Source organism: Triturus cristatus, chromosome 8, assembly GCF_964204655.1.
Source record: "Triturus cristatus chromosome 8, aTriCri1.1, whole genome shotgun sequence".
NCBI classification, from domain to species: Eukaryota; Metazoa; Chordata; class Amphibia; order Caudata; family Salamandridae; genus Triturus; species Triturus cristatus.
In genome coordinates this window covers 1,243,692,821-1,243,707,989 of record NC_140591.1, presented here as the reverse complement: position 1 = coordinate 1,243,707,989, position 15,169 = coordinate 1,243,692,821, and the positions used below count along the sequence as shown (strand labels likewise).

Below are 15,169 nucleotides of genomic sequence, written 5' to 3'. Positions count from 1 at the left end.
AGTGCACCACAGCTCATGGACCCTTTATGATACAATATTTTGTGCATAATTTCAGATCTGCTGCCCCTACCTCAGTGCACCAAAAGTCATAGACCCTTTACGATAGAATCTTTTGTGTATTTCACATCTGGTGCCCCTACCTTAGTGCAGCACTAGACCCTTTATGACTGAATCTCTGTGTGTGATCCGATAATTACTGTTGTACTTGTTGCCAGCACTAATCATTACCCGAGGGCTGGCTTACACTCGCCCCACACGCATCCAGCACAGACGTCACTGGACATATGACCCAGGTAATAAAAAGGAGCCGAGCGCATGTGCCCGTACCTAGTTCCACTATCTATCTAACTGTGTCCGTGTGTTCATTATGTATGCATGATGCTGCCCCTGGGCCGAGCCACATTACATTCTGCTGTGGACAGCGCACGCCACCATGTTACCTCTGGCAGTGGGGAAAACTTCGGTTATGTAACTTTGTCTTGGTCATTGTACAAGTACATAGGTAGAGACTGGACCATTAGAGTACTGCAAGGAAAGTTTATAGTAAATTTAAAAGTGCTTGGGGATTGGCGGAGTGATTGGATAAGTACATATGTTGGCGGAGTCTAACCCCCGAGCACAAGCTTGGCTCTAATTGGCTGCCCTCCATGTGCCAAAAACTGAAACTTGGGCTTTGCATGGCCATGTATTGCTACAGTTGCAAAACTCCACTGAATGTGCAATAAACATTAATATCCACACAGATATGTCATGTGCACAAACTTTCATGTATGGATGAATGTAGGGTCAGTGATTCCCCCTACCTTCCATGTTGGCCATGTTGTGGGACTTGGGTCACAAGACGACACATTGGCGCTGGCGGCCCGGGTGGCGGCAGTACTACAACAGGAACACCCGCATCAGTTGATTCCTCATACAGCCCAGGACGGAACCACGCCCATAGCTCCGGAGTCATTGTTCACAGCCTCAGGTAGAACTGGCATACGCCAGGCCAGCTCGCTCCGCTTACGCTTACAGGGAAGGACGGCAATGCTACATGGCCCAGGTTTTCATTGTAGTGATCTGCTGGTCACAGGTTTTGTTCTCAGTAAGCCACAGCCACTCCCTCACAGATGGTTTTATACCCACACCACACCGTCACTGGACACGTGACCCTGCCAATAAAAAGGGCCAGGCGCACGTGCTGGAGGCCATTTCCATTCTCTCCCTTGTCTTGAAGTACAAAGAGTTGGTGGCAGCTGAGGCACTTTTCCTGACACGGACCTCCCTCCACGTGGCGATAACCTGAGTTCTACTGAATTTGTGCCACCAGAGCTGAGCGGGTGGGCAGCCTGCGATGATGCGTGGCCTGGATACACCATCCTGGCAATCAAGACCCGATTTGAATTGTGAGCTCGGCAGGACCGCCAAAGGCAGCTGGCTGTACAGACATGACTCCCCGGCGCAGTGCAGCAGCATGCGCTGGGTGCCTGTGTCGAGAATCCCGCAACAGCGGAGGAGGTTGCTTCGGCATGTGGTGGGCCCTCTTACACACACGCCGGTGGCGGAAGGTGAGCAGAGAGGCTTGTTTGCGCAGCAGCGGGCAGTTACCTCTGGGCGGTGGGAGTGGATGGTGTGCAGTAGCCTGGGTGTGCAGGCGCAAGCAGACACCTCTGGGCGGCGGGAGTGGTTGGGATGCAGCAGCCTGGGTGCGCAGGGGCAGCACAGCGATGAATATACGTGCAGTTGTAAATATTCGGCCATTACTGATTCTATACTATGTTTCAAATGAGAGTGCTTGAGGGTTAGAGTATGTCCTGGCACGTTGTTGGAGACACACCGCTGGCGGAAAGGTGAGCTGTGAGGATTTTGTCCGCAGTCACTCTCCATCTCCTCCTTTCTCAGTCTCACACTCCTTCTCTTTTTCTTCCTTTCTCTTTCACTCTTTCTCTCTCTTCCGCTCTCTCTAACTTCTTCTCTCTGTTTCTCTCTCTCTCACTTTCTTCCTCTCTCTTCCTCTCACTCTCTCTCTCTTTTGGTCGCTCTTCTTCTCTCTCACTCTTTCTCTCTCTCTTTTGATGGGCGCTTAACACACAATCTTATCTTACTTTTTGTCCTGCAGGCTGCAATTTACAGATAGTCAAGGGATGACACGCCATGGCTGTACCTACTTTTATTTTATTGTTTTTCTATAAATAAAATGTTTTATATGTACATCCATAGATAACTATGATTCTCATTTGTTCAACCTCACATCAGCCAATTTGTTACATTCCAGATTTCAGAAGGTTGCGATCACATTTGTTTGTGGGGGGTGGACTGGGTCGCGACTCCAAACTTTTTTTTTTTTTAAACGTTCTTTTTCATTCATTTATTTTTTTAAGGGGGCCGCATGGCCCCCCTCCCAGGCTACTTCTGGCCCCGGGGACCCCATCCCCCAGAGCCTGGTCTCTCTGTTGGGGACCGTGGGGGGAGCCCCAATGTCCCCACAGTCCCGCCGGCTCCCCGACTCCTGCGGAAGCCGGCATTGCTTTTGGGCAATGGGAGCAGCTAACATGCAGCTTCCCTTGCCCAAAAGCAATTCTCCTTCCTTTATTGAAGCGAGGCGAGGTTTTCCTCCTCTCGCTTCAACGAAGCAAACCACGGTTTGCTATCACAAGGTGGAAGCCATGCTCCCGCCCTGTCATAGCAGACGGCAATGTCCCGGGGGTGCATACCCCGGGACATTGGAGGACCCGGCCCTGGGGGGTGGCGGTCCCCAAGGCCATCAAGCACTCCAGGAGGGGGACCGCACGGCCCCCCTCCATCTATTTTCAAAGCCCCAGGGAGGAGGTGGTCCCTGGGGCTCTGGGGGGCCCGCGAGGCTCACCCTGCTAATTTAATTAAAGCCCCGCAGGGTGGCGATCCCCGGGGCTGCGGGAGGGCCATGTGCCATCCCGCACCTAATTTACATGGACGGTGGCGGTCCCCGGGGCTGCGGAGGCCCCGCAGGCCCCCGCAATATAATCATAGGATTGCCCCCGGAACCTGGCCCACCCAGGGGCTCATTTAAATGGAGTGGGGGAGCCCCTGCTTCATTTTCTTTTTTTTCTCATCCAGATTCGAGCACCCAGCGCGCATTCTGACTTTTTTTTATAAACAAATAATTTTTAGGCCTGGGGGTCCTTGTGGGACCCCCTTGAGCTGGATTAGGGGGTCAGTGTCTTTCTACCCTGCCCCCTTTTCTTTTCTTTTAATCTTTTTTCAACTGTTTTCTTGTAACTCGGTTCTACTGAGTCACAAGATGGCTGCCCACACTTCCTAGTTTGCAGTGTTGGCAGCCAATCACAGTTAAGCTCGTGGTTGTGGCACCCAATCACAGTGAAGCGTGCGGTCAGGAGAGTGCGCGAACCCAGCGCTGCTCCAGATATCGAAGCTATTTTTTTGTATTTCTCAGCAGTTCGGGCTGTAGCCTTGTCAAATGTTTCCTATGGGAAAATTATTTTTTGACTTATTTTTTTAATTTCTCAGCAACTACTAAACGGAAGTACAATTTTTTTTAAAAAAAGGTCGCTTTCTGAACCAAGCTCTACCTTTTGCCAAATTCTGTGTAATTCCGTTCAGCAGTTCGGGCTGTAGCCTGTACTAAAATTTCAAATGGAAATTAACAGTAAGAAAACACTTTTTGGGACCCCTGCTTTTTTTTCAGCCCCTGCTTAACGAATCACCCCCAAACTTTCAGGATAGGAGGGGACCTGGATAGACCTTTTTTCTGGAGAATTTCGCTAACATTCGTTAAACGACGCCAAAGTTATTAGCAAATCAAAAAATGCTTTTTCTATGGAAACTAGGTTCTAACTATAACTACCTACTGGCGACCGCCAGTAGGTAATATACACACACACATATATATTCACTGAAAAAAACATAGGTTTCACACACGTTATAGTTAAGAATTAGCATTTAAAAAACCTTGCAAATTCACTTAAAAAACCATAGGTTTCACACATGTAATAGTTAGGTGGATATTTCACTCGTAAAAAACCAATGAAATTCCCCCGTTATAGTTAGTTGAGATAACTATAACTCGCGCGCCCGCAATCCTCTGCTCATGACGTCACATATTACATCACTCATGACATGGTCAGTGGCATCACTCATGACATCACTGATGACATCATCCTTGTGATAGAGTGGCGGTCGCGCGAGTTAGTTATCTCAACTAACTATAACGGGGGAATTTGAATGGTTTTTTTACTAGTGAAATATCCACCCAACTATAACATGTGTGAAACGTATGGTTTTTTTAAGTGAATTTGCAAGGTTTTTTAAATGCTAATTCCCAACTATAACGTGTGTGAAACCTATGGTTTTTTTCAGTGAATTTGTAAGTTTTTTAAAATGCTAAGTTATGTATGTATTATAATTTTAATATATTTTTTTTCAATAAACTACGTATTAATGTTATTTATTTTTATTGTTTTTCACCGTGCGCGCACCGCGCAATTTAGAAAAAAAAAATGTTATGTTTTTTTCTGCCTTCGGGGTCCTTCAGGGACCCCCTGACCAAGGCTAGGGGGTCAGGAACTCTCTACCCTGCCCCCTTTTCACGTTCGCCACCTTCCTTTTCCACTCTCGCACTGAAAACAAACAAAATGTCGGCCGACACTTCCTGATTTAGACCGATTCGAACGTTGACTGACATGTAACAACCAATCAGAATTACGCTCGCACACATTAGGGTGCGCGCACGGTGCGCGGCTATAGATATGTATGTGCTTTTAACGGCAATTTTCTCAGGAACTACTGAACAGATTGACTCCATATATGCAAAAGGCATGAGGACTACCTCTCTGCCAAATTTCAAGTAATTCTGTTCAGCCATTCAGGCTGTACCTTCGACTAAAGGTCCTATGGGAAAATGCATGGGGAAAACGCGTTTTGGGACCCCCTTTTTTCTCGGCCCCCGCTTGACGAATCACCCCGAGACTTTCAGGGTAGGAGCTGAGCGGAGCGCCCCATTAGTTTTGAAAATTTCGTTAAGATTCGTCAACCGGCGCCAAAGTTATTCAAAATAGAATTTTGAGATTTCCGATGGAAACACGGTCCTAACTATAACTATCTACTGGCGACCCCCAGCAAGACAGACACTGTCATAAATAACTGGGTCTCCCCTCTCCTTGTGTTTATTGCATAGTAAAACAGGGAAGCTGAGGGTATACCCTTACCAAATACTTCTCACTCCTCTTCGGTGTATAAAGAAGCGTAGATGTTCCAGGAAACCAAAAGTGAGACAATTGGGGTTAAATTAACTTTTGATTTTCACGCTGAGGCAAATAAAAGTATGTTCTAGAAAAATAAATATCCATAGTGAACACTTTTGGCACAGCTGCCATGGTCCATGGTCCACAGCAAGGATGGTTAACATAGCCACATTTTGACTTAATGTTCCATGATGTGTTGCTTCTGTTAGATAACTCATTAATATACTTAGTGAATGAAGGACAACTAGGAAGGCCACAACTTAAAACAGCTTTGCAAAATACATACCTTTTCATAGATTTTACTTATTTCATCATTGGAGCTGAAAACCAATGGAATAGAACCACAGCCTGACACCCAAATTATTTTCTGTATGGCTTTTATAACACAGATGTCAGGGATGAACTTTGAAGCCTAAAAAGAACGGAAACCACAAAGTTACAAAAATAAAATGGCAAAACGTTTTAACAGGCATTTAGTAAATGTTCACAAAAGACTTAAGTAAAATAAAGTTACAGACCTGTAACAATGATTCAGAAGTGTGATTAAATATAAATGCTCCTTATCCTATGGGTTTCCCCACGATAAGTGTTGTGCCCAAGATCTTTTTAATCCCTGTGAAAACTTGGCAGATTGGCAAGAACCCCTTAGATTTACCAATTTCAAGCAAAAAGAAATGATGTATAGCTGATCCCAAATATACAAATTATATAAAAATTAGGGGGGGTGGGGAATGCGGGGCAGTGGGTTAACCACATCCCTCACTGTCGGCTCTTGTGTGACTGCATAGGCATCTGGATGATGAATAGCAAAAAGACTGAGTTCAGACTTTTTCATCATCCTACTCCTTTCTGGTCCCACAATCTGTGATAAAAATCCTGGGCTTCAAAATGTATTCCAAATATAGCTGGATTACAAGACATAAACAACACTTTTAGCAACAGTGTTCAACACTGATACATACATGTCCTCCTGGCCCGGCTACTGTAGCTTATCAGGAAGTTTGAAGACAAAGTTACATACCTTTGGTAACACTGTTTCATGTAGATACCTTACCACAGATTCATCACTTTAGAAAATCCCCCAAAAGGCTAGACTGTATCTGGTAAATTTTGTAGCAGTGGTCCTGCAAACAGTCATTTGCTCTTTGCAGCTTCACACTGACTCAAAACTATCACAGAAGTGTCGAAGAAGGGCCGCCTATAAACGCCACCCCTGTGAACCGATGTCAGTCTTCATCCCTTTCTGCACTCTCAGACATGGAGCATGAACATATAATTGTAGGTAACAGTGTGGGCTTTATTAACTTGGGACCTAATTAGATGTTACCAGAGGCAATTCTAGAGAACAGGCAGGTAGAAGGGTGGTGAGGTATTTGTCGTTATATAAAGTATCTATCAGCAAGTATTACTGAAATAATTTGCACTCTAATGGATACTTCTCACAGCACATTCTCCTTCTTAGAACAGTTACCAAAACAAGGTGGAAGGAATGTGGAGTGGGCTCAGATCAAAGTCTTCAAGAACGGAGAGGGTGAAGTGACCCTCCAATAAGACCTGGTAGCACTGCTACGTGAAAGTGTATACCACTGCTCAGGTCTTAGCTTGGCAGGTTTGGAGAACATGGACCCCTCTTGTCAATGCAGTGGTAGTGACCTTGGTCCTGGAGGTATGGCTCTCAGGCCCTTTGGTGGTTGCTTCTTGGTTAGAGCGTACCACTTCTTGATGCAGAGGACTATGCACCTCGATAGGGGACTCTTCAGTGCAGCCTTTTATTTCTTAGCACCCAAAGTCCTGATCATCCACTTGATGGTCCTTGGTATGATCAATGTAAAAACTTAAATCCTTTTGGATGCAACCAATGGAACCTCTCCTCAGTCAAGCAGAGACTGGGAGCAAAGAACGCTTGTAGATTGATCGATTTCCCAAACTGGAAGGGTGTCACAGCATTCAGAATGTAAGCCACCAGAGTCCTTGAAAGAAGGGGATGTAGGGTGGTTGCACTGAAAGTGCCTGCAGCTCACTCATGCAACAACCGACATAATTGCAAATAGAAAAGCAGATTTCAGAGCCCGGAGGCATAGCAAGCAACTATGCACAGGCTCAGAAGATATCGTTGTGATATAGCGAATATAATATGGGGCGGAGATTTTAACTTAACACTACAGCTAGAGGATGACAGTGACAACCCAAACAGGGTGGACTACCCACAATCTGATAGACTTCTTTAACTATGTTTGACATGGATGGACTGCGTGACATTTGGTGTGTGAAGAAAGGGTATGAAAAAGCCTACTTTTATTAATATTATTCCTTTCTGTGACACGTGTTAATGCACAGACCTTTGGTTTGCATCATTGGAGGTCCTGCCTTGGATTACCGATTTAATATACCTGCTACACAGACTGTCTGGTGATTGTCCTATTCTATTAGTTCTTGAGGCCAAAGAGCCCATACGTCATACTAGCCAGTGGTGCCTTCTGTCAGGAGCCCTTGGGAAGTTGTGCTCCCCAAGAAGAGGCGGACTGTCATTATAGAATTCTTTGATATGAATGTGGGATGAGCAGCTCTGCTGTTTACAGTAGGGAAACATTTGTCAGTCAGTCAAGTCACTTTATTCGATTAGTTTAAAATAATAAAAGTACAGTACACAACAAACATGGACAATAAATACAAACATTCAGACAAAATGTGTAAAACAATCCCTCTTATAAAATTCATTATGACCAAAAATCACAGACTTTTTGATTTGCATATATAATAACAGTTGGATTTTAAGCAGTATTCGACAACAGATTTCTATTTTTCTTAAGACTCATAGCAGCAACCAAGAAACACGCAATGTTAAAAATATCCCAGGGAGTGTTCAATGTCTGCAGATAAAGTAGCGCTGATCTGACCTGCAAAAAACCCCTTCCTCTCAGGATGGGATTAAATACTTAATACGAATAGCAGTGTAAAAATGACAAAACATCATAAAATGAAGAGTATCCTGGGGAGAATAGTTCTCACATTGACAAGGGTCTGCATTCTCAGGTTTACACCACTCCAGGAGGTCGCATAATAAAAAAGGAACCAAATTAAAACGGAACCTAGTTAAAAGCCAACGATGGAAGGGCTTATTTACTGTTAGCAAATAAGGTTCAATACGGGTATTCGTTTTTGTTAAAAAAAAAAATGGGCCCTAACTAAGGGTTTACATAACTCATGTTCTTCCCGTTCCACAGACAATAGGTTCTTAAAATTTGTTTTCACCCACAACACATCCTCCTTCCGGACCTTTCAGGGGCTTTCAATAACTCTCTCTACCCCAATTTAGTTAACATACATTTAACATAAGACAGCCACTTAATCTTATTGGAGTTATCCAAGTTAACACAATCTCGTAGGATCTGGTGATTCAAGGTCAATTCAGGGTTTAACCAGGTTTTGAGCCAGCAGAGCATTATCAGAAATGTAACCTATCCCCAGTTCCTGATGTATAGAGAAAGTTGGGGTAGATTGTGGAACAGATAAAAGGCTGCGGAAAAAATTATTTTCCGCTATTTGCATACCAGCCTGTTCTTTAAAACCCCATAGAGGAACCGTAAACCGCGATCGCCAGACACTTTGCCCTATATATTTTTAATATACTCTCAATAGGTCTGGCCCCCAATCGCTTTGCAAACCCCATTAGACCTAAAGAGGATCGAATAATAGCATTCTTTTTGATTTTCTGTTGGGGTATCCAAGAAGACCTATCATCAAAAACAACCCCTAGATATGTAAAAGAAGAGACCGCAGGCACTTCCAGCCCATTACAATAAAAAGATTTAGGTTTTCTTACTCTATGACCAGATGACATAATGTGAGGCTTTCCAAAATTTACTACCAAATCCAGCGACTGCATGTGGGCCCCAAAGGCATCTAAGAGCCGCTGGAGGCCCACCGCAGTCTAGCTAAACATTTAAAGTGTTCATTAGCGAATACATGATTTGCAAATACTCTGGAATATTAAGGGCGATGCAAACAACTGAAGTAACTACAGAGAATACTGGCAGAGCTAGAAAATAAGTATGCTATAGAACAGCGGTACTCAAAGTACGGCCCGCGGGCCAGTTGCGGCCCGCCAGCCCTTTCCATGCGGCCCTCGTGTAAAACAACAATCAGTTGGCAATCAACTGCAATTCCGCCTGTTGTTACTCCTCGGGGGCCGCATTCACTGGGTAAGGGATGAAAGAGGCATGCGCAAAACCAGTGCCTCGCAAGCAGAGGCGTAACTAGAGCCAAATTTCGGCGGGGGGGGGGAAGAGAGGGAGGGGGGCTTGAATCTTTAAGCTATAGGCAGTGTGGAGCTGATTTCGGGGGAGGGGGGGGGCTGAATCTTTAAGCAATAGGCAGAGTGGCGCTGCAGGGCATCTTAGAAGGGGTGAAACAGCGAGGCCTCATTAACATGCAAATGGTCTTTTAAAGACCTGTGAAGTGCTCGGGTGCGGCTGTGGCCCGGGAAGCTGTCTCATCCCGAGCTGCCACACAGGTGGTTAAATGATTGTAAATAGATATTCCTTCTTGCCACATACTGCTCCAAGCAAAGATGTGAATAAACATGAGAAATGACGCATAGTTTAATTGTCCACTGATGTTGCTGGACTGTGCTTGTTTTCCATTTTCCAAAAATAAATGACAGTAAAATATTTTTAACGTACGTTTGGCCCATATTCAGGGGGCTTGTATTTGTGGGCTGGCAACTGCCAAAGATCACCGATGACGCCAAAAATCAGCACACAGAATCTAATCTTCAACCAGTTACCACTTACAGGTCAGCATGGCCTGTAGAACTTGGCGAGTTTTAGAATGGGCGCATGTTTAATTTTGGTCACAAGGACAATGAGTTCTCAGACAGAGAGTGGCAGAGAGATGTAGAAGATGGAGGGAGAGGGAGGGAGGGAGACAGGGAGAGGGAACCGAGGGAGAGAGAGGGAGGGAGACAGCGAGAGAGAGGGAGGGAGACAGCGAGAGGGAGGGAGGGAGACAGCGAGAGGGAGGGAGAGAGGGAGAGAGACCGGGAGGGAGAGAGGGAGGGAGACAGAGGGACACAGAGGGAGACAGAAAGAGGGAGAGAGAGAGGGAGACAGGGAGAGAGAGAGGGAGAGGGAGACAGGGAGAGAGGGAGACAGGGAGAGAGAGAGGGAGACAGGGAGAGAGAGGGAGACAGGGAGAGAGAGAGGGAGAGAGAGAGGGAGACAAAGGGAGGGAGACAGAGGGAGACAAAGGGAGGGAGACAAAGGGAGGGAGACAAAGGGAGGGAGACAGAGGGAGACAGAGGGAGGGGGAGACCGAGGGAGGGGGAGACAGAGAGAGGGGGAGACAGAGAGAGGGGGAGACAGAGAGAGGGGGAGACAGAGAGAGGGGGAGACAGAGAGAGGGGGAGACAGAGAGAGGGGGAGACAGAGAGGGAGACAGAGAGGGAGGGAGACAAAGGGACACAGACAGAGGGAGACAGAGAGAGAGAGGGAGACCAGGACAGAGAGAGTGAGACTGGGAGAGAGAGAGTCCCTGTTTGGCAGTATGTCGTATGACCAAATGGGCTGCTCTATATGAGACAGCAGGTTGCGTACGATATACTGCCAAACAAGGACTCGGGGAACTTTCATTCGCATACTACTGACTGTGTGAGCCTCTGAGGAAGAGAGTCATCGAAACGCGTCGGGCTCAGTCAGGTGTGAATAATTACAGGCAAGCGCGACGAACCATACCTAATAAAAGCTTGTGGGGAAAAGCAGCTTGTGTTCAAGTGCGGTTCTTCTGATGGACAAATCCCCAATGAACTGTATACCCACCGGTGCGGCCCTTAGCCACAAACCACACTGTAAATTTGGCCCCCGAGAGAAAGTTTGTGAGTACCCCTGCTATAGAACATGGGTACTCGCAACCATTTTCCCAGGGACCAAAAAGTTTGGTCTGTGATGTGACCGAGGGCCGCATTGATGCCAGCAGGTGGCATTCGGGGTGGCGGTCGGGGGTGGGGAAAGGAGTTCGGCAGTAAGGTGAGTGTAGGGAAAGCGAGTGTCTGAATTGCGCGATAAGAAACCAGAATTTTGGGAATAATGTCAGCTTCTCCACTTAACCAAATGTGTGTGATCCTAGTCAATTGTTTGATTTCACTTTTTCTTCATTATTAGGAGGACCTCAAAATACATGACTTGAGATGTGTGCTGTACAAAACCACCTCCTCTGCTAAAGTTTAAAAAAAATAATGCTGTTCATGTATAATAGCAACACGTGCCACTAACTTGCCTCATATTTCACTGTTGGCATTTATGTCATGGTGAGGTGAAAAACGAGTTTCTAAATTTATGTTTGAAAACTATCATTCTATTAAAAACTTCTTCTCAATGCACTGATATAATTTGATGTACTAAAGTGAAACAGTTCTGCTTGTGAATGAAATACCCTTTTTAACTTGTGAACAAACTGTATCACACTTTCCCTGCTAGATGCCTTTACAAATAAAGGCATTTCTAAAGTTAAGTGCTGCAGAACACCCCAGTTACTTCCTTCCTTTAAGTTTAATTAACCTTTAAATAAACGCTTGACCGTTTATTTAACATCTTTTCGATGCTAGTGCCGAGTTGAGTAAACAGCAGCCAAGTTCTGCATTTGATGAGGGGGCTGCATGTAAAGGTCAGAAGGGCCACATGCTGCCCCGAGCCGTATGTTGGGTATCACTGCTACAGAACATGACCTCAAACGTATTACAGTGCAAGTTGGTACTAAAGAACTGGAAAACTGGAAAAACTTCAAAGCGGTCTCATTTCACATGTGGCAAGAACGGTTGACTTTTCTTAGAGGTGCTGATAACATCGCACTTCAGATGTCACAGTGGAGAACCCCTCGTTGTTCAATATGGAGGGCGCTGGACGATCGTGCCTTTCTGCACAAACATCCAGGATCTCCCCTTTGAGAAAGTCACTCTCCCGCTAGAAAAATACTTTCACGACTGCTAAAATATATGTCCGCAACATGTTACCATTCCCCAAGGTCATTCACATAACCATCTTCCCACCATTTATGTAAGACAAACACTTCCTTCTACTCATAGCTGTGCACATCTGATACATACATCGGGTCTTATACAGAATTCCCTTATTGCCTACTCATATGGAGACTTATTCTTTCATCTATTAGCAACAGTTTGTTATACATGTAGTAAGACCATGAATGTAACACTCTTTCGGAAATGTAAGCACCTCATATGTATCCAAGATGATATTCATGCATAATGCTTCTGTACATTATTCAATATCAGAGAAATGATATGTACCAAGTATATAATGGATTTATGTCTCACTTTGTGCACAGCCTTTTCCCCTTCCAATCAAAGTAACTCTCCCTTCGGTCTATACAATTCTTTTCTTTTGCCACTGTACAACTTTGTTTGCAAAACTTAATATAATTATTTTTACAAAAAAAAAAGTGCTGAACGACACCCTGATTCCTCATAGGCAGTTAGCTGAAAGAGAATGTAAGTTCTTGCGTGGGGAGATGGTTGATCGGAAATATGGCGAAGTAGAAAGACCCAGTAAAACACTAGAATGGCTGCTAATACAGAATTATATGAAAACAGTGGCCCACACCATGAAAAATGACTTTGGTGAACTGGTAATGGGGAACGAGAGTATCCTTTATGCATTTAGGTCACACTATGCAGACCTATACTCACGCCAAACCACCATAAACCCTAGTGAAATAGAACACTACTTATATGGCGTAGTGTTGACCTGGATAGAAAGCAGCAGCTGTACTTTCTTGCAGAAGCCCATTGGCATACAAGAAATCATAGAAGCATTTGACGGTTTGCCAGCTGAGAAGGACTCCGGTTCCGATAGACTCACAGCTGAGTTCTACAAAGAAGCTTATCTAGGCCAGAGGTTGGCAAATATGTTCCATGAGGCTGTAGGCTGCGGCATGTTACCACCGAGCACTAGAGAGTCAGTCATCACTGTCATTTTAAAACCAGGGACAACTGACTAAATCCCCTAATGAAAAGACTCATGTTACCAGAACAATCTGGGTTTATGTCAGGAAGAGCCAAGTCCAATAATTTACGGATTCTCTTTGCACTGTTACATCATATTAGGTGCATATTGGTGCTACTTGAAGCAGCGAGGGCAATTGACTCTCGAAAGTGTCCTGTTTTTTATCCGTGGTTCTGCACAGGATGGAAATAAGCCCCAGGATTCTAAATTTCAAAGTATTATATGCTGAAACCTCTGCCTGTATACGTACACATGGGTGCATCTCGGACTCTTTTCTAGTCCACAGAGGCACAAGTAGGGGTGTCATCTCCCCGCTCCCTTTTTGCACTGGCTGTCGAATGCATTGCAACTTGTCTGCCGGCAAACAATTTACATAGGGGTTTTACATTCCCACTTTGATGTGCTTTGCCGTCACTATATGCAGATGACATCATGCTTTTGGTAAAGACCCATGGCCAGATATATGCCTTTTTTTGCATTCACAAAAGGTCGGGATTCCCAGAATCAGACCTTTTGCAACCACAAAGAGACATTATGTAATTATAATTGCATTTACATAGCGCTTACTAGCCCTGATGAGGCACTGAAGCGCTTTATTGTGAGTAGCACGTTACTGCAGAACCAAGGTCAACTTTGTGGATTCAATTGATTTACTCCAGTTTCTTTGTGGTAGATGAAAGCTGTGAGCGATGTTGTTAGGCTGCAGGGATATGGTTTAAAGGGAGATAGATTGTTATCCATGAATGGAGGTGTGGTCATTTACAGAAATACAATAATAAACATTAAAGGCAAAGAGGCTTGCGACTTAGAGCAAGATATACTCAGAGAGGAGGCATGCAGAAGTTGGAATGTAAGGAGAGGGCCTTTGGGGAAAAGAGAAAGGAGAGAAAACAATTTAAAGCTTTGAGTCAAATGGAATTTTTTAATGCAGGGCTTTAGTAATTTAATTGCAGGAGGCTTTTTAAGACAGCATCCTATTTGAGAAAGTAAAACTGAAGAAATAAGCAACATTACATAAATCTGGGATGGGAGCTCAGGTGCAGAGGTGTTTTGTCCGGCGGGTCACTGTAGTTAGAGACTCTCACTTGACTTTGGCAACCTGGAGAGACAGATAAAACAGGTCAACAAGGCCACTCGCGAAGACCTCGTGAATAATGAAGTTTCTCGACAGCAGGTCGGCATCGGTGGTGTCTGGACTGGACACGCAAACAAGCCTAGGCAGTTGCAACATCTCCTGTACCTAGTGTAATGGTGCTGAGAGGCTCTAGGAGGGGGCAGCGTCTCAAGACTTGGTGAAAGCGATGGGGCTGGATTCCTGGACTCAAGACAACCTCTTCCTGGTGACTTGCTCCCTCGGTGGTCCTAAGGTCTAGCAAAAACAAAGTTGATGAAGTCGGTGCCTCCAGGCGCAGGGGTGTGGCTCCTTCATCCCAAGAGAGATGCTGCTTGGTTGTTGTGAGAAAGTGCCATCTTTCTTACATGGTATGCCCCCACTTTTTGCTAAATTGCTGAATGTACTTTGATTGAGTGTACCCTGGGTTCCTGCCAATCAGGTGCCCAGGGCCTATGTTCCTTCCTTAAACCACACAAACTCCAAATTGGCAAACCCTAGCCACATGTCAGCCCCTAGTAAATGGTACCCTAGGTACCCAGGGTCTTGTGGCCAGGGAAGGCCTCTAAGGGCTGCAGCACTCATTGTGCCACCCTCAGAGGCCCTGTACCCTTACACACACACACTGCCCTTGCAGGCTGAGTGTCTGGGTGCAGGACAAAACAAAGAGTCGACATGGCACACATCACTGTGTACCATGCCCATCACCTACACTGCCAAGGCATATGTCAGCCACCCCTCTAGCTGGGTGCATTACGCCTATGGTGTGGGCACAGGAGCAGGAGCCCTGTGCCCCTACAGTACCCGGGTCCATTCCTGGG

The 15,169-nt window shown here is 45.4% G+C and overlaps 1 protein-coding gene across 2 annotated transcripts in view; it reads right to left on the bottom strand.

Moving 5' to 3' along the window:
* USP9X (ubiquitin specific peptidase 9 X-linked) overlaps positions 1-15,169 on the bottom strand; it is a 1,605,828-nt gene that overhangs the window by 701,773 nt on the left and 888,886 nt on the right. For both annotated transcript variants that reach the window (XM_085622934.1, XM_085622935.1), the window contains exon 25: positions 5,509-5,634. In XM_085622934.1, the coding sequence (XP_085479060.1) occupies positions 5,509-5,634 (126 nt within the window). The remainder of the gene's footprint in view (positions 1-5,508; positions 5,635-15,169) is intronic.